Source organism: Salminus brasiliensis, chromosome 12 (assembly GCF_030463535.1).
Source record: "Salminus brasiliensis chromosome 12, fSalBra1.hap2, whole genome shotgun sequence".
Classification (NCBI taxonomy): Eukaryota; Metazoa; Chordata; class Actinopteri; order Characiformes; family Bryconidae; genus Salminus; species Salminus brasiliensis.
This window is the reverse complement of record NC_132889.1, coordinates 22950744-22974783: the sequence shown is the minus strand read 5'-3', so window position 1 is coordinate 22974783 and position 24040 is coordinate 22950744. Positions and strand designations below refer to the sequence as shown.

At 40.1% G+C, this 24040-nt stretch overlaps 1 protein-coding gene across 4 annotated transcripts in view; it reads left to right on the top strand.

The window, feature by feature from the left end:
* LOC140573523 (choline transporter-like protein 2) overlaps nucleotides 1–24040 on the top strand; it is a 46294-nt gene that overhangs the window by 2192 nt on the left and 20062 nt on the right. For 2 of the 4 annotated variants that reach the window (XM_072692927.1, XM_072692924.1), the window contains exons 1-10: nucleotides 8054–8179; nucleotides 16927–16975; nucleotides 17063–17136; nucleotides 19131–19215; nucleotides 20476–20560; nucleotides 21325–21435; nucleotides 21565–21625; nucleotides 21803–21926; nucleotides 23476–23559; nucleotides 23753–23865. In XM_072692927.1, the coding sequence (XP_072549028.1) occupies nucleotides 8146–8179; nucleotides 16927–16975; nucleotides 17063–17136; nucleotides 19131–19215; nucleotides 20476–20560; nucleotides 21325–21435; nucleotides 21565–21625; nucleotides 21803–21926; nucleotides 23476–23559; nucleotides 23753–23865 (820 nt within the window). In that variant the 5' untranslated portion in view covers nucleotides 8054–8145. Of the gene's footprint in view, nucleotides 1–4186; nucleotides 4265–8053; nucleotides 8180–16926; nucleotides 16976–17062; nucleotides 17137–19130; nucleotides 19216–20475; nucleotides 20561–21324; nucleotides 21436–21564; nucleotides 21626–21802; nucleotides 21927–23475; nucleotides 23560–23752; nucleotides 23866–24040 lie in introns of those variants that run through there. The other 2 variants (XM_072692926.1, XM_072692925.1) reach the window with 2 other exon arrangements.

Below are 24040 nucleotides of genomic sequence, written 5' to 3'. Positions count from 1 at the left end.
CAGTCCAGCAGGTTTTTAAAGCTGTGATCAAGACGTCGGGTGGTTAATAGGTCTTTGTCCCTGAGCAGCCATCAGCAATGTCTATCGCTCTCCATTCAATATTAACAGAGCAGTGAACTGTTAAAACAACAACAGTTCAAATGTAAGGGTACGTTAACAGCCAATGAGGCTGATGTTTTCATATATAAGCACTATAAAAATTGATAAAAGTATTGGGACACCCGCTCGTTCTGAAATGAAGGGTATTAAATAAGAATTTATTCTGCTTTTGTTGGAGTAACTGTCTCTACTGTCCAGGGAAGGCCTTTAACTAGATGTTGGAGCACTGCTGTGAGGATTTGATCGTATTCAGCAAGAAGAGCATTAGTGAGGTCATGGTGTTGGATGATCACCACACTACCTCATCCCCAACTCATCCCAAATGTCCTGGATGGAGCACCATCATTCCAGAGAGCACAGTTCCACTGCTCCACAGCTCATGTCTCACCACATGTCTCTTGTCCACATTATTATTAGGTATGGTGCCAATAGGTTCATGGTTACCTGCTCCTGAGATTCCTATTTTCTAGGGAAGGGCATTACTGTGAGGATTTGATTGTATTCAGTTGTAAGAGTGTCAGTGAGGTCAGGGTGTTTGATGATCACCATCCTAATCTCATCCCCAGCTTATTCCACAAATATTGGATGGGATTTTTGACACAATATAAGGGCAGCTGCTCAAATGATGTAAAAATAAATTAAATATGGCAAATGTGGAGATACACAGGGGAGGGGAAACATTGTATTTGAGTGAGCACTTAAAAACAATCAGGAAACCAGTTCACCATTATGTATTTACTCGTTGCTATGATCTGTTGAATTAAGCCAATTGTGTTTATTATTTATTATTATATGTTAAACTTACACCATTAAAATGAACATATTTCCATAAACAGAAATGGCCATAAAAGTATAGTCATCAGTTTTTATTTAAATGAACTGAAAGTTTATAAAATTATGACCGCCACAATCTGTAAGCATTAGACTTTAAAAAAGTACCATTTTAAGGTGTGATGAGGGGAAAAAAAACTATATTTATATATAGAGATGTAGCGATACCTATTTGTCTACTCACCTGATAGGTGCCTATAAATTCTGATAATTATATAATGATACCATTTTATATGTTTAATTCTGGTAAAAGCAGTGCTTGAAAAAGTGATATTTACTGGTTAAATAACTTAATATTTTGATGGTTCCCAGGCCAGGAAAAATGTCATAGTGTAGAAACAAGTACAAGTTTTTAGGTTTGTCTCTGGTAGCCAACTGCAGTTTTCTGCCTCTGTGTTTTTACCCTTCCCAGTTTGACTGTATGCATAGTCATACTAAGATGGCATTGGGAGTGCCTGGCCTATATACAGCAGTCTAAATCACAGGGGAGCAGTAAAGTGAGAGATGTGTAATTAAAGGGTTGAATAGACCAATAGAGTCTTTGGAAGTAAATCTGGGCTCTGTTTCATTCATGTTGCCAGAACTGTAGTTTGGTTCTATTTTCTGCCACTAAGTGCTTGTGCAGCTGTTTTACATTAGCAATGGCAGCCTTTTCAAGTCCTTCCCCCACATGTGTACCCAAAACAAGCTTACTCTGCAGCATAAAGCAGACATGCCATTTTAATAGCACATTGTGAGCAATATTGAGCATTTGATCTGTTGATATTGCCATTCTCTCTGAAAAATGATAAAGTTCTGATTGGAAAGATGACTGATTTGTCACACATGATGTTTTGCTTTTGGAGTAGAACCAAATGCTGCTGCCAGTCCTTCAGACCATCTCCACTATCTTGGAGCCATCTAAATGTGCCATTCACCCTCTGGCTGAATCAGAGAACCCCACCGTCGTGCGTCACACTATATGTCCATGTTCACAGCAATTCTCACAGCAATCCTCACAGCACACCTATTATTTGGTTAAATCTCCCTAAGCAAGTTTCACTAGATGATTTTGGTAACCAACAACAAGCTTATTGCCGAATTCAAGTTGCCACGCTTCTTGGGAGAATTGGCAGAGCAAAACAGCCCCAGAGCATGATGCTACCACCACCATGCTTAACAGTTGGTAAAGTGTTCTTTGAGTTAAATTACAGGCAACTTGCTGAGCAATGGTAAAGGTGCATGATGTACATTTAGCAAGAAATCTGATTATTGAGTGTTTTATGTGAGACACTGTCTCTTCTATGTTCAGCCATGTAACTCCTGTGCTGCGTTCTCTTCACTGGCTTCCTGTAGCTGCTTCCCGCATCAGATTCCAAACCCTGACGCTGGCCTACAAAGCCATGAATGGACCAGCCAGCCCCTCCGTACTTGATGGCAGTGGTCAAAAGCTTATCAGTACCAAGAGCCCTTCGAGCTTCAAGTATGGCTTAGCTCGCCATCCCTTAAGATCCACGGAAGACAAGCATTCAGGCTTTTTATTGTCCTGGCATGCTGGAACAAACTTCCACTGTGTGTCCGAATAGCAGAATCTCTGTTCTAGATATCCCCTATACAACCATAATAATATATCCAAAAGTCATCCAAAACAGGGAAGCCACATGGTCATGAGCATTCAGGCTACAAATCATGCAAATCATGCTTTAGAGCACAGTCTTCATCTCTCATTTCCTCTTTTTGTGTACTACAAACTCTTGAAGCAACCCAAAAGGAAACAACTAACTGCTGGGTGAAAGTATTAGCAGATCACTAGATGGCAGCAAACATACAAAATAACTCAGACAAGACTAAAGAATAATCTGCTTTAAATTTAACTTGGCTTGGTTCAAGCACAACCCTGTTTCTTACTAAACAAAGGCCTCAAATCAATGCAAGCAAAATTAATGAATTCCTATTAAATACCGTTTTCTGTTCAGGTGTTAATGTTTCCTTAAAAAAAATCCAAAGATATAGTCAATACACTTATTACTTGGTACCAAACATTTACAGCATGTACCACTAGAGTTCAGAAGCTCGTTTAGAAAACATTACAGGCTCTTTCTCATGGGACAGCTCCATGGAACCATCAAATTATCTATAAACCATAAGTTACAATCCCAGGTTCTGGAGTACGTCTATTCCTTTCCTGTTTTTTTGTGCTGCAACATAAACATTTTACCTCCGGAAGGGCTTGTAATTGAGCTGGATGTCGGTTCTTGAATGTAATCAGTCTTGGCAAATGACAAACAAGTGTAAAAAGTCAGTTCTGTCAGGCTCTGAGTAACTCTGCATACTCAGACACTGAGACTATGGCCTAAGGATCATACGTTTGAATCCTGGGCCAAGCTACTTCGCCATCAGCAGCCGGAGCCAGAGAGAGCACAATTGGCCTGTACTCTCTCTGGGTGGATAGATGATGCGCCCATTGGGATCTCTTGTATGTTGCTGATGTATCCTGGTTTATTGGCTGATCAGCTGATTCCTAAAACAGCAGGATCAGTCAAACCCTCTAACAGCGATTCAGCTTAGTCCGACATGCATGTCTTCATTATTTAAACTTATACAAATGTTTAAATGTGTTTAAATACTGATTCTGATTTAAATCTTATGAGCTGAGAAATGTTTCCAGTTTTTCACAAATTCTAAAAAAAAAAAATAAAAAAAAAACCCAACTCTGGTCACATGGCACATTTTGTTGATTTTATGTGTGGAAATAAGTGAAGAAATCATAACTTAACTTAACTTAAAATCTAAAAAAAAACATATTTATTTTCCCTATTTGTTGCTCGTATCGCCCTCTGACACATTAACTAACACAGTCTTTTAACTGCTGCTCTGTGTGTCGTTTTGTTTTGCTCACCGACATTGTCACAAATAACTCACTTTTTTCCCCTCTAAAGCCCTGGCAGTTTCCTGCTTACCCTTGTACCAATTGAGGTACCGTTTCAGGCTATTAACAGGACTTGAAGTGCTTAAATGTCAAAAAGAACTGGAAAAAATGGTGGTGTTCTAAAACTTTTGACCAGTAATATATGTTAAATGAAAGCAATAAACAGTAATGATGCTCATTATGATTTAAAAGGTAGGCTCTCTCTAGAGAACTGTGTTCTCTGGAAACTAATGTGCAATGTGTTGTCCTCCACATCAACCAGTCTTGAGAGGAAGCTGTGGGTTTTAAGGCAGTCGCTGAGGCTCTAAAACTGTGTCTCTCCGACACAAGCAGCAAAACACCTCCTTGCCCTGCAGCACACAAACACTGTGTTCCTCTTGTGTATTTCATATTTCCAGCATTTACCAAGTACATTTGGTAAAATGGGTGAGTACATTGGTATTTTTCCCATCTCAGTGTGTTCTGTGCTAAGTGAGAAAGTTTATAGCCATGCTAGAATGTCTTTAACGTGTGTCTTTAACAGTCAGCAGTCTTCTTCTTTTAAATCTTGTACTGGATGTCTTCTAACCCAAGCAAAAAAGGTTCCATCAGTTGATCAAGCAAAGGCTTGAAAATTGCTTCTTAAATGACTGCAAAAATATGTACACATATAGTCACATTTTGTGTTTTTTTTGTTGCGTGTGTGTGTGTTTTTATTTATTTATTTTATTTGATTTTTTTTTTAAACATGGTAAAAGTAGGGCTGGGTGATATGGTAAAATGCAATATCACTATATTCAAAAATATGTTCACAGTACACAATATTTATCACAATACATGTGGTCACAGACTAAATGCATCAGTAGCAACAGCTTCTTAAAAACTACTATTCAGATACTCTCCCAGCAAAGGTGTCAAAAGTATTCACACTCATTACTCAGGTAGCAGTGAAGATACTAGAGTTTAAAAATACTTGTACAGATACTTTTTTCTCAAGTAAAAGTGTAAAAGTACTGTCTTATCATCATCTTTAATCATCTTATTGCTCAGAAATGAAGCTGTTCATTTGAGCTTGGTACCGTCATGCTTTATTTTACTTATACTTGTTGCTATACTGTGGCAATTTCTATTCTTTATGGTCTGGACCATTCAATTGTGAATTTATTCAACCAGGTAACAACATACTTTTAAGCTCATTAAGTTTCAGTCATGACACAGGGCACTGGAACAGTGCAGTCACCAAAATAAAATCTAGAAGGAGTGGATCGTTATCACTCTCAGCATTTAGAGCAGTCTATTGAGTAGTTAGGTTAGCTAGAGTTAGTGTCTATTGGTATTATTGGCAGATGTGTTTAAATCTGTGTCCAAATGTTTGTGGACACCCCTTCTAATGAATGCATTCAGCTACTTTAAGTTGTACCCATTGCTGGAATAGCTTGTCTAGTCCCTGTAGAGAAATATTGCCAATAAAATAGAGCTCCCAGGAGCAGATAACTATGAGCCTATTGGGCTACAGGGGTATAAAGCCACCCAGCATTGAGCTGTGGAGCAGTGAAACTGTGTTCTCTGGAATGATGGTGGTGATCATCCAACATCCTGACCTCACTAACGCTCTTGTTGCTAAATACAATCAAATCCTCAGAGCATTGCTCCAAAATCTAGTAAAAGGCCTTCCCTGGACAGTAGAGACGGTCACTCCAGCCAAAGCAGGATCAACAGGATGAAGTACCTGATTGATTTCAGAAGTAATCATGAACAAGCAGCTGTCCCAATACTTTTGTCTGTATAATGTACATTAGGAACAACTCCTGTTCTTTGAAATGAGCTATTTTTAATGGAGTCATGTCACCTGCGGAATTTGCTATCGCACGAACTACTCACACCCTACTGTGGTTAGGACACCACTTTTGATGCCTCCTCCATGAAGGTCGGATTTGCGTGTGTCGCTGTTCAGTAGAACAGTGCACCACCACTCTAGAATCTGCTACACCCGGTTGTTTAACTGCATTTCTATTTTTGATCACCTGGCCTTTCCCAAGTATGATTGTAAACAAGACATAGCTCTAATAAGCTATTTAAGGTCAAAAGTTGTTATTTGGGGTGGCTAAATATTTCCACTGTGTGTCTTTCCATTTTTCCACTGTAAAATTGTACTAAACTTCCCACTTAACTTGACTGGGGTGCATAGATTTTTTTGCCTGCCCTATTATACAGTCACACACAAAACCACAAAGTATCGTTTGTGTTGATTATTTCACAAACCAATGCTGATAGTTTGACATTTTTGTTTCTCACATTGCCCGATACTTTTGCACAAAACTGTTTTTACATGTTAACTCGTTGATCTTCACTTTCCAAAGAAGGCCATGGGTCATCTCAAAACCGCTTCTCACACAGTGAAATTGCATCATCTCTGAATGTTTTGCTTTGTTCAACTTAACTCTGCTCCTATCGCCTCTCACATCTTTTCCCTACGTTGCAGACTTGGAAAGTGGGTGGAAAGACTATTTCATTTGAACAAACAGGCCAGGAAATCTTTTCTGGTTTCACCTCTGTCTTTTTGGCTCATAAGCACAGATTTAGTTTTCCTGGGGAAAATCTCAGTCTGTACTAACAACTAACACAAATGTTAGTTGTTTATTTCTCATTGTCACAGCAACTCTGCAACCAGTCAGTTAGACACAGTAGAGTAGGTGTACGTCAGTAGAGTAAATGTCAGTAGAGTAGGTGTCACAGTGCGGTAGATGTTAGCTAGCGCGGTAGATGTTAGCCAGCGCAGTAGATGTCACAGCCAGTGCAGATGTTAGCCACTACAGTACATGTCACAGTCAGTGCAGTAGATGTCACAGTCAGTGCAGTAGATGTCACAGTCAGTGCAGTAGATGTCACAGTCAGTGCAGTACATGTCACAGTCAGCGCAGTAGAGGGTGCAGTACATGTCACAGTCAGCGCAGTAGATGTCACAGCCAGTGCAGATGTTAGCCACTACAGTAGATGTCGCAGTCAGCGCAGTAGATGTCACAGTCAGCGCAGTAGATGTCACAGTCAGTGCAGTAGATGTCACAGTCTGCGCAGATGTTAGCCACTGCAGTAGATGTCGCAGTCAGCGCAGTAGATGTCGCAGTCAGCGCAGATGTTAGCCACTGCAGTAGATGTCGCAGTCAGCGTAGTAGAGGTTGCAGTCAGCGCAGATGTTAGCCACTGCAGTAGAGGTCGCAGTCAGCGCAGTAGAGGTCGCAGTCAGCGCAGTAGAGGTTGCAGTCAGCGCAGATGTTAGCCACTGCAGTAGATGTCGCAGTCAGCGCAGATGTTAGCCACTGCAGTAGATGTCGCAGTCAGTGCAGTAGATGTCACAGTCTGCGCAGATGTTAGCCACTGCAGTAGATGTCGCAGTCAGCGCAGTAGATGTCGCAGTCTGCGCAGATGTTAGCCACTGCAGTAGATGTCGCAGTCAGCGCAGTAGAGGTTGCAGTCAGCGCAGATGTTAGCCACTGCAGTAGAGGTCGCAGTCAGCGCAGTAGAGGTCGCAGTCAGCGCAGTAGAGGTCGCAGTCAGCGCAGTAGATGTCGCAGTCAGCGCAGTAGAGGTTGCAGTCAGCGCAGATGTTAGCCACTGCAGTAGATGTCGCAGTCAGCGCAGTAGAGGTTGCAGTCAGCGCAGATGTTAGCCACTGCAGTAGAGGTCGCAGTCAGCGCAGTAGATGTCGCAGTCAGCGCAGTAGATGTCGCAGTCAGCGCAGATGTTAGCCACTGCAGTAGATGTCACAGCCAGCGCAGTAGAGGGCGCTCTTTGACGTGACCCCACTCCAGAAACCAGAACTGTATGAGAACCTAATTTCTGATTCCTCAACAGTTGCAGGACTTTATTACTTTATTATTATTGGAATGAAAATGTTACATTTCTTAAATACTGTGTCTATTCTCCAAAATGTAATCCCTTTTCTTCCAGTTTTTTGCCCTAATTGAAAAGATGTACAAGTTTAGTATTGTTATCCTTTATTTTGTGATTATTTTAATGTGTTTAGTTCTTTCTAAGTGCATCCAAAAAAAAAGAAGTCGATAGATACTAGACGACATAAACACGATGAAGCCGTGAAAATCGTGCTGTTAACTGACTCGAACTCGGATTGACTGGCAGGGAAGTGGGTCGAATGAAATTCTGGAGGAGCTGGAGGAGCTGGAGGAGCTGGGAGTGGAGGAATTAAGGGTGGGGGCGAGGTTTAGTGTTTGGGCTTGTTTGGGCTGAGGCGGAAGCGAAACTAGCCGGGGAAGACAGGCTGGACGGCGGAGGCTCGATCCCACGGTGGACAGATTAACCCAGAAGGGAAAATGGCAGAAGAGGCAGATCATTACGGAAAACATGGTAATGACATGTGTGTGTTTTTCTCGTTTTCCTGTGTTTCGAAACAGAAGCGGGGCCAAAACCGAAAGTCAGTGTGGCTCAGTTGTGTCACGCAGCCTCTGTTTACTACGCGGGTAAAGCAGGGTTACGGATCCAGCAGCGGGTGGATACACGTTATGAAACGCACTTTTGTTGGATTTCTACCACCTATTTTATTCCTTATATTCCTTTATTTATTCCTGTAGTTTGAGTTTTAGAAGCACCACAACTTGCCATTCTGCAAAGTTACCTTTTTTTTTTTACCTAGACGTGGTGCACATGTTATCAAGCTCGATGAAGTGCGCTCAGTTGTTTCCCTCGGGCGATGTCCGAATACTTTAGCCTATTTACTTTTCCATTTACTTTCTGTGAGTTTCCCTGATCTCCACATGCCCGGTAGCTCTGCCTGTATGTTTACAGAGGCCGTGAGCACAACAGATCAGGCAAACCCAAGGCCAGATGGTTTCAGGAACACTGGGCTTTGGTCACCAGCTGTACTAATGAGCTCTACCTCCAACCCAAATGTACCCCCCCCCAGCTGATTTAGTACTTCTGAAGGCACTACTTGTGGACCATGTGGGCTTGAGTAGGGTTGGAACTGAAGTCTGCATGAGGTATGTGTGTGTGTGTGTGTGTGTGTGTGTGTGTGTGTGTGTGTGTGTGTGTGTGTATATATACACACACACACAGGCATTATCTGTTGCTAATGATATATCCTGATTTATATATATATATATATATATATATGTGTGTGTGTGTGTGTGTATATAAAATACACACACACATACATTTATATATACATATATATGTGTATATATGAGAGTTGGGCAGTATGAGGATATTTTAGCATATCGTGATAAATGTTATTGTGATACACTATATGCTTTTGTAAGCATATCGAGAATATTGTTAGTGCTTATTAGAATCTGTTGCTACTGATGATTTTTGTCTGTAGTTACATGTATCGTGAGAAATGTCATACATATATACATGTATCATGAGAAATGTCACACACTATATATATATATATATATAGTGTGTGTGTGTGTGTGTGTGCATAATATTCCCACATTAGCTAATCGTGATGCGTTTTTACAGGACTATACTGATAACCATCTCAACTTTAAGTACATGGTCATTTGCTTCCTAATAGATTGCATGCATTATTAATGCCACATGGCATCTGGCTGAGTGTTGGAAGCCTCTGTGTACTTTTAAGCTGAAGAAGAGATTGAAACGTCCCAGTGATTACGCATGCAGTACACATTGTATAAGCCATTAGCTGTTAGTGTGCTGTGTTAGGAGTGGGAAGCCAGTTCAGATTTTAGATCTGTGTTTAATAAAAAACAAATATATACCCATCTCACTTGTTTATTTTCACCAGATAAACCAATATACCAACACAAAATGAAGAAATAAACATTTCTGACATTCAAAAACAAAACCAAAAACAAATCAGTGACCAATATAGCCACCTTTCTTTACGATGACACTCAAAAGCTTTCCATCCATAGATTCTGTCAGTTGCTTGATCTGTTTACGATCAACATTGCGTGCAGCAGACACCACAGCCTCCCAGACACTGTTCAGATAGGTGTACCGTTTTCCCTCCCTGTAGAGCTCACATTTCATGAGGGACCACAGGTTCTCTATGGGGTTCAGATCAGGTGAACAAGGGGGCCATGTCATCACTTTTTCTTCTTTTAGACCCTTACTGGCCAGCCACGCTGTGGAGTATTTGGATGCATGTGATTGAGCGTTGTCCTGCATGAAATTCATGTTTTTCTTGAACGATACCGGCTTCTTTCTGTACCACTGCTTGAAGAAGGTGTCTTCCAGAAACTGGCAGTAGGTCTGGGAGTTGAGCTTCACTCCATCCTCAACCTGAAAAGGTCCCACAAGTTCATCTTTGATGACACCAGCCCATACCAGTACCCAACCTCCACCTTGCTCTGAGTCGGAGTGGAGCTCTCTGCCCTTTACTGATCCAGCCTCGGGCCCATCCATCTGGCCCATCAAGAGTCATTCGCATTTCATCAGTCCATAAAACCTTAGAAAAATCAGTCTTAAGATATTTCTTGGCCCTGTCTTGACGTTTTATCTTATGTTTCTTCTTCAAAGGTGGTCGTTTTTCAGCCTTCCTTACCTTGGCCATGTCCCTGAGTATCACACACCTTGTGCTTTTTGATACTCCAGTAACGTTGCAGCTCTGAAATATGGCAAAACTGGTGACAAATGGCATCTTGGCAGCTTCACGCTTGATTTTCCTCAATTCATGGGCAGTTATTTTGCGCCTTTTTTTTTTCAACACGTTTCTTGTGACCCTGTTGGCTATTTGCCATGAAACGCTTGATTGTTTGGTGATCACGCTTCAGAAGTTTGGCAATTTCAAGACTGCTGCATCCCTCTGCAAGACATCTCACAATTTTTGACTTTTCAGAGTCAAATCTCTCTTCTGACCCATTTTGCCAAAGGAAAGGAAGTTGCCTAATAATTAAGCACACCTTATATAGGGTGTTGATGTCATTAGACCACACCCCTTCTCATTACAGAGATGCACGTCACCTGATTTATCACCTGATTGGTAGTTGGCTTTCAAGCCTATAGAGCTTGGAGTAGGACAACATGTATAAAAAGGATGATGTGATCAAAATACTCATTTCCCTAATAATTCTGCACACAGTGTACACACAGACAGGTGGCCAAGTATCAAAAACTGAAGAAGTATGAATTATTAATCTACTTAATCTCATCTAATTAATCTCATATTTGCCACTGGGGAAAAAAGGGTGGATGGGGGAACAACATAACAGCTCATATAAAACATCTAAAACAAGAACCAGGTTCCAAATCTGATCTGTAAGGCCAAATAAAATCTAAAGAAAAAAAAGTCTTAATAATATAAGAATAAATAAAACAAATGTGTTGAATATCTAGTTTTTGCCAATGTACAGTGTGTGTGTGTGCATGTGCGTGTGTGGGGGTGGTGGATTATTATAGATAAACCATGACTTGTAAGGGCAGTGGTGGCAAACTGTTGAGCAAGGCCCTTGAGCAAGGCCCTTTACCCTCTCTGCTCCCCGGGCGCTGGAGTTGGCTGCCCACCGCTCTGGGTGTGTGTGTGTACTCACTGCCCCTAGCTCACTAGTGTGTGTGTGAGTGTGTGTTCACTACCACAGATGGGTTAAATGCGGAGGACCCATTTGGCTGTACAGTGCACACTATACAGTGACAAATACGTGCACCTTTACCTTAAAATGTTTGATTTAACTAGATATTAATTAAATTAATGTTAATTATCTTAACCTCAGTGTTTGCATGGAAATATGAATAGAATATTATAATATTAACTACTTTAAACTTGGTTAAAAATGCACCAGGTCAGTTTGATCCGAGAACAATATTGTTGTTCTTTACAGTTGAAAAAACAGGAAAGTCAAGCTCCATCTAGTTCAGTTTCTTTGTTTTGCCACTGCCCTACTGTGTTTTAACACCCCGTCCTCTGACGTCCTCTATGTGACACAAATAGACATTTTTCACTGGCCACGGCAGTGAGGAGTGTTCTCAGAATGCAGCAGAAGTAGCACTTGACTGTGGTTCAGACATGAACATGTAAACATGTTAGTATATGCAAAATACGAGGCTGTTTTGGCTACACCACCAGAGCGATGTGAGAACTACACACCCACCTTCATTCTTGAATTATGGCTGAAAATGAAGGTAAAAAAAACAACACATGAATGCTTCATTTTAGTTTTGCGTGCCTTTAAACTGGCATTAAATATTTCATTCGAAATAGAGACAGAGGAGCAGGCCAATGTGTACACTTTAGAGAAAGAAGTGTAAAAGAGTTGTTTCATATCAGACCAAAATAAAAAAGTTCTGTTTAGTGTTTAAGTAACTGGTAGCTGATTTGTGAGGTCAATTAAAATATCAGTCCAGATTGTCACATTGTATAAATTGTCTACTAAAAAGTGTGTCTACTGTATTATCAATGAAAACGCAAAGATTCAATCGGTATCTACTGATGCTCAGCATTAAGGTACTATCTTCTTCCTCTTAAAGCGTCTGGCAGGATGAGTGCAGTGTTGTAGGTTTAAGAGCAATGAAATCTAATATAATTTGAAATCATTTGAGTCCTGTATTTTTCTAGACATGTATTTGACCTGTCCTCTTGTGTACTACTGATTACAAAGACCTACAGCCCCTTTCCTCACTGTACATGTGCTGTGTTATGGGGCTTTAGGCGGACTGGCTAGACCATGTGGTTATATTGGAGCATACTCTGGTGTTGATTTTCGTTTCAGAGTCTAGTCTAGAGAGTGAGACGGTCTCATTTGTTGTGGCCTGGACATTCAAGCAAAGATTTATATGTAGAATTGAAAGCTTCACACCTTAGAAATTAATTAAATTAGTCAGACATTAATGCACACACTACGCATAGACGGAAGGCTATTGTGGCTAAGTGCTCTATTCTCTGAGGTTAATGTGCCTGACAATTAGAGCTGGGCAATATGACTATTTTATCGTATCGAGATGCATTTGTTTTCATGAGTGTGCACGAGTGTAATAAGTCTTATTTAAGTTAATGGAGCGCAGCATATTTTGAGTAGAAATTACAGTATGCAGTATGGGAGAGAATTTGGATAGCAGTTTTTAAAAAGTTTACGTTGTTGGTGCATTTTGTCTACATGACAAATTATCGCAATAAATATTGTATATTGTAAAATGTGTCTTTAAATACCCATATCGCCCAGCTCTACTGACAATATCCAAATATATTTAACATGCAGTAATTTAAGGTACACTGTATGTAGTAATTATATTTTATAGACCAGGGGTTCTCAAACTTGTTGCGGCCAGGGCCCACTTCCTGTGTGGGGTAGGGCCTTCGCTGATTATATAATACTTTTCTTTCTGATGGTTCTTTCTGCACTTAGCTGAAGAGTAGGGTGGGCTTGTATACAGCTTTTGATTTCACATACTGTTACAGTTTTCTTCTGTAGGAATAAATGGTGGAACTTGGGGGAAGGTAAAGGTTTGCCTTTGGCTCATGTCGAAACGTCTCACTAAACATTATGAATAAAATAGACCAATAGAAAAGCTTAAAGTGACTATATATACACACACACACACTTGTTTGTGTGTGTGTGTGTGTGTATATATATATATATATATATATATATATATATATATATATATATTCTCAAGCACACTGTATAGAAATGTCTTCGTATAGTCTATGTATACGGTGTATACTATTACTACAGCTACAGAGATACGTTTTTTATTGGACCGCAGCGATATACCATATATTCTCTTGACAATTCGAAACACATTAGTTCAATCTAAATGGTTAGTAAACACCTAGCAAATATGGGTATACCAACAAAGCAGCAGGTTTTGCATGAGATTAAGGGCCACTACAAAGGTTCAGTGGACCAGGTCAAACCTTGACATAAAGAAGTCTCACTATATAGCCAAGTATGTTGCCACTGATGCAAATAAACGTATACCTCTGGTCATTTTACAGGACACGTTCTGTTTTGAGCATTTGTTAATGTACGATGGTTTTATTCCGAGCAATATTTAACTGCTTCTCTTGGTCCATTTGACATCAAATTTTTACATACAAGGACAGCCGGCTTTTCAGATTGTGGAGTAGAAAACAAATGAAGAATAAAAAGGTTTGAGAATGACGATACTAGCATATTGCTTATGAAACTATGTACAAACCTTCAAGCTTTGTTTCTTTATCGAGTGTCTCAAGACAAATGCTGATCAGAGATCAGTGCTCATATGCTTACAGTGTTCTGTTTTAGCGTTATATAAAAGCCATGGACTGTTTCCAGATCAGCATTTATACTTTGAGAAATCTGATGAATGATGGGCACCGCAGATTGTTATAAAACTTTCCTAGGTCTTCTCCATATTAGCAACCCCGCTCTGTGTGTCATTCTAGTGAGTGTACTTGACTGTGGCCTATACATGTGGGTTTTTTTGTGGGAGGCATCTGTGGTGGTAGCTGTGAACCAATCTCATTGCAGAAGGCTTGTTGGTTGGAATGTTGGTCGCCAGGCGTGTCCAGGCTGCTAAAAGCGTGAAAGCTGACTCCCATTAACATCTTCACTGTGGTTTTCCCATGCGGCATGCTCCAGATTCTTTTGAGTCCTCAGTTTAAAGCAGTATTTACCTTTTGCTACTCAGCAGAGAGCAAGCAAGTCCGCGGCCTCTCATTGGATGGGGGGGTTGGACTTAGTAATCATCCTGAATCGCAAACTCGCTAGTCCTGCGGTTTTATCATTGAGGATAAAATCTTTTTACCGACGTCCTCCTGCTAGACTGATCCAGTTTCAATAGGGCTGTTGTCCTTGACTTGTTGACAGACAGCAGCTGCAGCCAACCAGTTGACAGGACTGTATAAACCCCTTTGACAGCCTTGTTATTGTACAACTGGGTTTAAGCCTTTTTTTCTTTTTTTTTCTCAAAAATAAAGTACTCAATACATGATCAAAATAATCATTAGATTAATCTGCTACTGAATAGCAGAGGAGGAAACAAGTCTATGAGTTGCAAGTGCCAAGTATTGACAGTTACATCCCATGTCACTACAAGCAAGTCTCAAAACAAGTCCTGAGTCCTAAACTCAGGAGTCCTAAACAACAGGGCTGGGTGGTATAACGGTAATATAGTATATGGCTAGGGCTGGGCGATATGGTAAAAATACTATATCATGATGTTTAAAGATTTTTTTTCATGATACACGATATTTATCACGATACATGTCATCACAGGCTAAAAACATCAGTAGCAACAGATTCTTATTAACTACTTTTCAGATACTCTCCCTTACTGAATACAGTGATTTTTATTCAACATCTGCATATTCTCGATATGCGTAGAAAAGCATGGTTATCGCGATAACAAAACTCATCACGATACAATAAAATATCGTCAGATTGCCCAGCTCTATATATCGCAATATATGAAATATTGGGAGCTTACTGAAAACAGGTGGGAAAAATAATATCAAGCAAACCTGCATATCAAATGTGCCTGCAAACAGCCTCTGGTAATACTGTATACTGCGTTAATACTTTGAGATGGTTTGACAATATGGAGAAAAAAAAGTGGATACCACCCAACCCTACTAAACAAGTCTGTATACATTCTTCAGCAAATATGCTGGATGGATAATGCCTAAGCATCCAGCATAATAATAATAATGCCTGGATGGACGCCAAACACGATGGCATTTGCACTAATAACTTTACTACCTCACTGGACTCAATATTTATTACACACTGCAGAATTTGCACACTACCGGCAATTATTTATTATTCTCTGTCTGTACTGTGTTGTGTTATCTGTCCGCAATTGTTTGTGTTGCACTTGTGTTTTGTATGCACTGTCTATGTTGCACCATGGTCCTGGAGGAACGTTGTTTCGTTTCACTGTGTACTCTGTATGTAGTTGAAATGACAATAAAACCCACTTGACTTGACTTGACTTGACTTGTCATATCATTGCAACTGGGAATCTGGCAGTTGTGTTTTTACATTGTGGTAAAGGTTTATGATGAATGGACCAATTGAAATTTACGTTAAAAGGTCAGAAGGTTGTCCTGTAAAGTTATTATTTTGGAAATCTGAGTTTTTTTTTTTTTGTGGGACATCTTAGATTTTTCTGAATGATTCTGGTATACCATTGTGAAGTGGCAGTGTTTTTTTCTTTTTTATATATTTAAACTTTAAAATAATCAGAATGTCAGGTATACTTCATGTTTACTGCAGGTGACAGTGACCCTAACCAGCTGGTATACATTCAAAAATGGCCTTAAATTTGGACCCCACTAAGCAGTTAATGGTGAATTTCTAAAATCCTTTTTTCCGCTCGTCACGATTGTCCTCTCAAAATAAGCTAGCTAAACAAAGCCATAGTTACTGCTGAAGTTGCTATTAGGGGTCTATCCAATATACCTTTGGTGCAATTCTGCATCTTATGCCTGAAAACAAATAGTTGTATATAAAAAGTAAGCAACTGTGTCGCGTGCCATCTACAAACCAGTTCATGATGAACAAGTCAGGTGATCTTTTTTGATTTTGTTATTTTGTCAAATTTTTGCCCCGTGCCATTCCCCTAGTTAAAGACCTTGTTGGGTGGGGTTGTGATTTTATCAGTGTATCTTTGTTTTTAATGTATGCACTTTTATTATATGGCTCCTTCATTGTGCTCATTTTGTGTGTTTGTCTGTTTGTTTTTGCTGATGCGTTGTATCGCAAAGATGTGCTTGTTTATGTATCCTACTGTAAACATAATTTAAATAAAAGTGCTTTGAAACACTAATACAAGTCATGTGACTTGGGTCCACACCAAAATAGCATATATAGAGAAAGGCTGTGACTGAAATGGCTCCCTGTTTACGTTTCAGGGCACTAATGAGTAGGAGTATCCAAATTGTAAAGAGTTTTAGAATGATGTTTCTAAGCAACGTGATCCTAAGCAATGATAATATGATGATGATGATGATGATGATGATGAGTGTCCCAATTTCCTTGTGTTTTAGTGCAACTGAGTAAACTAAATAGGCTCTCCATATATAGTGCAAGACTAGGGCTGTATCCATTTCGGTCACAGCCTGTGTCTCTTGTTCTGCCTTGCCATTGTTATGCACCTCCCTTCACTACTGTATAGAATTGCTACATTTCTATTCTCTTTTGCTTGCACAGGTGAGCCCAGGAAATATGACCCAAACTTCAAAGGACCCATTCACAACAGGTAAGCAAGGTTGCAATACTGAATATTTTGCTCCCTTTCCGTATAGCAGTTGTCTTTCTGATCTTTTTTGTTTTCTTTCTATTACAGAGGCTGCACAGACATCCTGTGCTGTATTCTATTCATTGTGGCCATACTGGGCTATGTCGCTGTGGGAATATTAGGTGAGTCAACTCTTAAGCGTTTATGTTGGGTACAAACAAAAGCAAGAGAAAAGGAGGAAGAAGACAGAGAGTAGATTCGGGCTTTACACCGAGCTTAGGCCTACTTTAACACAGTGGTTTTAAGGTTGTCAGCATAGGTTCACAAAACATGGGCCAGATCCACTCGTTCACCAGATACACTGATTGAGGATGTAACTGTGGTTTGAGCAGTTGCAGATAGAGATTGCAGAATCTTTTACCAGTCTCCGTCACTGTCTGTGTTCTGGGGAAGCAAACATGTTTGTACCCTCGAGCGGAACAAGGCTGACAATTCAGGCTTAGCGCAGACCACAGTAAATTGTGTCAGTGTGTCTCCAGATGAGTCACACAATGGGTCACGATGTCTGTAGGCTGTGCATTTATATGGTAGCATAGCGCTGGACGATATGACCCACAATCTATGTTGTATTCTTTTTTTCTTTTTTTAAGATTCGGGTGGTTTCACAGCATATTACTTTTTTTTTTATTATTTATTGATTTTCTATGTATTTTTTGTATGACTGGGACTTTTTAGTGGGCTTAAGAATATAAAAATCATATATAAGAACATCATGTATAACATTTAACATCATGTATAAAATGAAGGCTTTGAGTATCTTTGAGCTTTGCTCCCATAAAGTGACAATATATGAAAGGCTCAGTGTGTGTCAGACAGCTGCAGAATGTCAACAAACTGCATTTCCAACTAATCCCATTTTCACAGGTGTATAAAATTAAGCACCTAGCCATGCAGTCTGCCTTTACACACATTAGGTAAAGAATAGGCCCTTCTAAAGAGCTCACTGAATTCCAGCGTGATGCTGTAATAGGATGCCACCGTTGCAACACATCACTAATAGGAACATTTTGCCCTCCTAGATACTTCAAACATGAGTAGTATTATTGAAAAATGGAAGCCTGTAAGACCGCATACGCGACTCAGCCACAAAGTGGTAGACCATGTAAAGTTTCAGAGCAGGGTCTCCGAGCGCTGAGAGTTCCAAACTTGCTGCTGTTAGAGCTGCAAAGGGGGACCAACTCCATATTAACGCCTATGGATTTAATATTGGATGTCATTAATGCTTTTGTGGGAGTTTGAGTACTTTTGTCCAAATATTTTAGATCTGTAAACTAAATTAAAATACTTTAAGTATTGAAAGAGAGAGATTTCTCAGAATTCGCAATATGTGATCTTTCAAGCAAAGGTATTCTATATATTAAAATGGCTGCTATTCAGTAACTATTCCCTTGGTTCTCTTAGCAGTGGAGGATATGGGCAAAAGTTACATCACAGTAAATTTACCCTACATTTGAAAATTATTATTGTATTTAAATGTAGGTTTTGTTTAAATTGCTGCTTATATTACAGTGTATTACATTTGACATTCTGTTGACATTTGTGTGCTACCACGGAAGTGACCCTGCTTTACCCAGTACTTTTCACGCGCTGAATCCATTCACATGCTGAAAGCGCACAGCACCTTTATTTGAGACTCCGATAAGATACGAACGTGTTTGGGCTAGGCCTTCCTCAGCGCTGACACTACCATGTAGACAAATATAGGTGTGAATAGTAGGAATAGTGTAACCTGTACTGAGATTTAGAGTCATATAGTGTCCTCTTTGCATTAGCCAGGTCCATATCAGTCATTTAACTTCAGAGAATTTGGTTTTTAATTGTATTCCGCTCCGAATCCAGTGGGTCACTGTAGTGTTCCTTCAAGATCAGGTCCTCATATGACCTGAACAGTGTTTAACCCCTTAACGCAGAAAGGCTTATTCCACACTAAGGTATATTATTCACTAACTACATGGGCTTCTCTACAAAGTGGTGGGGCTATTCTTTGGTAACAGAAGTTTGTTATAACACTTAAAACATCCTAATGTGATTGTGGCAGATTGTTGTGTGTGTGTGTGTGTGTTTTTGAGACTACTTTGTTAAGAGACTACTCCTGTTTCTCTTTGCTCATCCTCAGCATGGTCTCAGGGAGATCCCAGGAAGGTGATCTATCCCACTGACAGCAGAGGGCAGTTCTGTGGGCAGGTTGGAACTGATCTAGAGTGAGTACCAACACCAAACACCAGATTATCTCCACATCTGATCCTGACTATAATAGCAGTGTGCTAGGGGTGTAATGCTACACAAAAGTCACAGTTTGGTACATCACCAAGGTTCAGATTGCACAACACTCGATGCACTTCTTATATGTGACCATCCGCACAGGTCAGGAGTGCTTTGGAAGTGCGACAAACTGGTTACCTTGGAACTCTTGTGAACTTTGGGTTCACGTTATATTCATCAGTCTTCACACAGACCTATAAGCAACGCGTACTGGGACTTTTCGCACCGATCCAGACCCCTGTACCGTGAGCCATGAATGCACATGTCGTTACGCCTCTACAGCACATGAGACTCTAGCTGCCACTCATTAGTGATAAAATTGTAGGATTCTGTGGCAGTGGACGTGCACGCATTACACGTTACAGCTGTCCTACCTGTTTTCTTCACTAATTCCATGACCTTTGGTCAATGTTTTGGTCTCGATGTAGAGTGTGGGGATCGCTGTTTGAGTAAAATATCTTCGAGACTGATCGCTCCTGTATCCTGGCTCAAAAGTGTGCAAAGTGCTTCTCATCGACTGGATACAGTCTAAAAATCCCTAGTTGCTGAAAACTAGATGACAACTAAGCAAGATCAGAGCTTCCATCCAATTTGGAAATAACAAAGCGAATATCACAAACTCACACAGCACACAGTACCGACCTTATAACATGGAATCTCTGAGTTCAGGAGGCAAATGCTTGATGAGTGGCTTGCACATTTTCATAAATTAGAAGTTGCTGCCCCTGAGAACTTTAGCAAGTCATTCATGACCACTTGCTACTTTTAACCAGTAGTACTACAGTATCCTATAGTAAGTAATACCAATACCAATGGCTGACAGCATTCAGTGGTATTCTCTACAAAACCAATAAATCCTGAACCCCCCCAACGTCATACGACACACTCATAGCTTAACCTCCACCTTGACATGCAGTGTCATAAAACACACTACTAGCTCTTCTCTCATTAGTAAGTTGTGCACCTTGCAGCATCCATAGTTATTGTTCAAAAGAAAGAATATTAAATCATCAGCCCGGTATCATAAATCAGATCTAATTATAAGCTGTTTATAACATCCATCCTTCCATCCATTGATCCTTGTGCCACTAATACCAGTGTCTCTCAGCCATTGTTTTTGCCCTTTACCCTGTGAAGCTGATGCTTGTATCAATGCATTTAGAGGTGATGACTTCTGAGCTGCTGTGTTTTAATTACAGGAACAAACCATTCCTGTTCTACTTCAACATCCTGAAGTGTGCCAGTCCTGTGGTCCTTGTGGAGTTTCAATGTCCAACCACTCAGGTATGCAACCACTACCAGCCCCCTTTCCCCCACTGATGTTCTCCTCATGAGCTCGGAGAAAACCTACCAGCTCATCCTTCAGTAAATTCCTTAGGGGTGCACAAGGAGAGTCAGACAGTATTTGCTCCTAACAAGCAACCAGCAGTTGCTTTATTTTGGATAATGTTGGACCAATATTGTGAGCTAGGGAAGTATACATACACACACTGCAGTTGAAATTGAAATGCAACCATTCAAAGGTTTGGAATAAATGTATTAAATATGCATCTTTAATATTACATTTTGTTAAGTACTTTGATTCATGTTTAAAATAAAGGATATTTTATATGTTATTGTAGATGTAGTAGTTTTTTTGTAAAATGCCAATGCCAAAATAATAATATGATCAACCAAGAGGTACTGTTAGATGTTTCACTGCACATTTCCAGTATTTTGGGAGCAAACCAGAACTGTAACTTCTTTGTATCTACATTTTTTTTGTGTGTGGGGGGGGGGAGGCACGGGCACACACGTTTGAAGGCACAAAGATCACATCGGACTCTCTATCAGCTCTCTATCCGTATTAAAGGACTTGTAGTTGAGGGGAAGAAAAGGAATCTGTACAATCTTGATTTTGATTCAGTTATATGCCTGAATATCAGGATAAAAAGAGTCTGGGTGGAGCCTTGTGGTCAGAAGCTCCCCACTGATGGGTAGAGGATAGAGCTGATATCAATAAAAAGAGGGTCAACTTTTCCTGCTTGTTTTTCTCTGTTCATTCTTAGCTGTGTGTGGAGCAATGTCCTGATCGCTCCATGACCTTGTTGAATGCCAGGACTAATGCCAACGACTGGAACTACTACAAGAAGTTCTGTAAAGAGGATGTGGGCAGCATGGTAAGTGGACGATGAAGCGTTGAAAACCTTTTTATGTGCGTCATAGCATTTTTTTTTTTTTTTTTTTTTTTTTTTTTTTTTGTATTTCTGCAGTTTTGCCATGTTGATTTCTACTGTGTTGCTTCATAGGAACCTACAAACATCTTGAAGCAGCAGCTGTGTCCTGCAGTGCTTATCGCCAGCAAACCTTGTAGGAACCCCCTTTCTGTCATTTTTCTTTTGAAAATCTGTGATGTGATTTAGATACTTCTACCACTGACACTGAGCACTGTTTGTGCTTTTCAGTATCAAAGTTCTTTATTATTAGTTCTACTATTATTGTCTCTCTCTCTCTCTCTCTCTCTCACTCCCTCGCTCTTTATTTCAGTCACCCGTAGGTGTTTCCCAGCGCTGGGTCTGAAGGGCAATGAGATCACTGTAGGAAATAAAACCACATTTAATGATGGAAATGACCAAAATAGAAAGGCCAGTGACCTCCTGCCTGCAGTGAAGTAAGTTCAACACGCGCACGCACACACACACACAGACACACACACCTAAAAGTCCAATAGAGAATTCTATTGGCAATACGTCTCTACAGGGCACTACACAAGACAAGCCGGTGGTATGCATTTGCACACCTGGCTCAGCAATGGGTGCAACTTAAAGTAGCTAAAAATACATACATTAACAACAAACGATGTGTGACAGTGTTACCAACAATTGTTACCAGGACCAGTGAAGGTTAAATGTGGTAGGTTAAGTAGGTTAAACCTTATATTGGTTTAAGGTCACACAGATGGAATTATTAAGGGTTCACAATAACCTGAATCAAATCAAATCACTCTTTTATTGTCACCACATTACACAGGTGTAAAGGTGAGTGAAAACCTTGGGTGCATCATCCCTCATAGTACTACAAAAGAATACAAATTTACAAATAGAAATACTGAATATTTACACATGAACTTATACTATACTATATGTAAACATTAACTTATACTACACATATAGTAAAGTGTAGTGTAGTATAGTATAAGTTAATATTTACACATTAACTTATACTATACATATATACACACACAAACTTACTCTGTCTACAATATTACACTGGTTTAAAGCAGTTAAATGTACAGATTTGATCTAATCTGCATGTTTACATTATTTACAAAAGGTGTAGTGTGGGTGTAGTCTTTAAGATAAGATAAGATAAGATAGTCCTTTATTAGTCCCGCAGTGGGAAATTCACAGTGTAACAGCAGAAAGGGATAGCAGGACACTCAGTTACAAAAGTTTAGATAAATAATTTACACTATATACACAATATAAATAAGAAATTAAAAAAGCATTGTGGGTGCAGTGTGACCTCACCCTGCACCTACTACTGGACACCCTATGCACAGAGTGTGTTTGTATGGGGAGGAGGTGTGATGATTGCTTGAGGATAGAAGCTGTCTCTGAATCGACTGGTTCTGGTCTTCAAGCTTTTGTACCTCCTGCCGCTGAACAAGCAGTGGCTTGGGTGGGTGGAGTGGGTGGATAATCCTCTGTGACTTCCTCAGACTGCGGCTAGTGTATAAATCTAGAATCACATCATACAGTTAAAGAATGGATAAAGTAATGTGGCTATAACACAGATAAAACTACCTGTAGAGTATAAAAGGAATATATTGAAAGAGAGAGAGAGAGAGAGAGAGCGCAGGGAGAGCCCTCACACTTAAATGCTGTAGAACCCTTATGAGGTGAGGGGTTAGACAGCGCAGGAAGGCAGAATGCAAAGCTTATATAATTTCTCTTACTCCACCAACCCTGGCTTCAGCTTCAGAAAAGAGACCATACCCCTAGAGAGTGTAACTGGTTGGAGTTATGGTGTCTCATTAGCAAGAGTGCTGGGCTTTTGATCACATGGTTGCTTGTTTGATAACCACACCCAATAAGCTGCCACTGTTTAGCCTTTTAGCAAGGCTCTTAACCCTTTCGTCTCCAGGAGTGCTGTAGCGTGTCTTATTATTAAGAACTTGGGAACAGTTCAAATTCACTGTTTGTGTCTTTTTAATACAGGAATGCCACAATAGTCATTGAGACTCGTATGGTGGTAATGAAGATCTTTGAGGATTTTACACAGTCATGGTATTGGATCGTCCTGTAAGTGAATCTTAGCCTCTCTAAGAACATACTTTTGCTCCTATGTTGTATGAGCAAATGTATAATTGCTCTTCTGTAATCCGATCATGCCATTTCTTGAACTGGACATTTTGCCATAGATGTGTGAAGCTCATATTTGCTTCAAGCTGTGGCAGATTTTCTTAGTCTTGGCTGTGTTTTTTTTTTTTTTCAGCGGGCTGGTGATAGCAACTGTCCTGAGTCTGATCTTCATCGTGCTGCTGAGGTTCCTGGCTGGCGTCATGGTCTGGGTCATGATTATCATGGTGATCCTCGTCATCGGATACGGTACAGACCTTCTTTCCAAAATGCCAAAAGTAATCTAGTGTTAATGTAAACACGTGTAATGAAGGGCCTCAGAGTGAAGCTGAAGACGATCCCTAGTCAATCCCTAGTTGTAGATGCATTCGATGGACAGCTTTTAAGCATGACTTTGTATGTAGTGGCCATAGTAGTCTGTAGT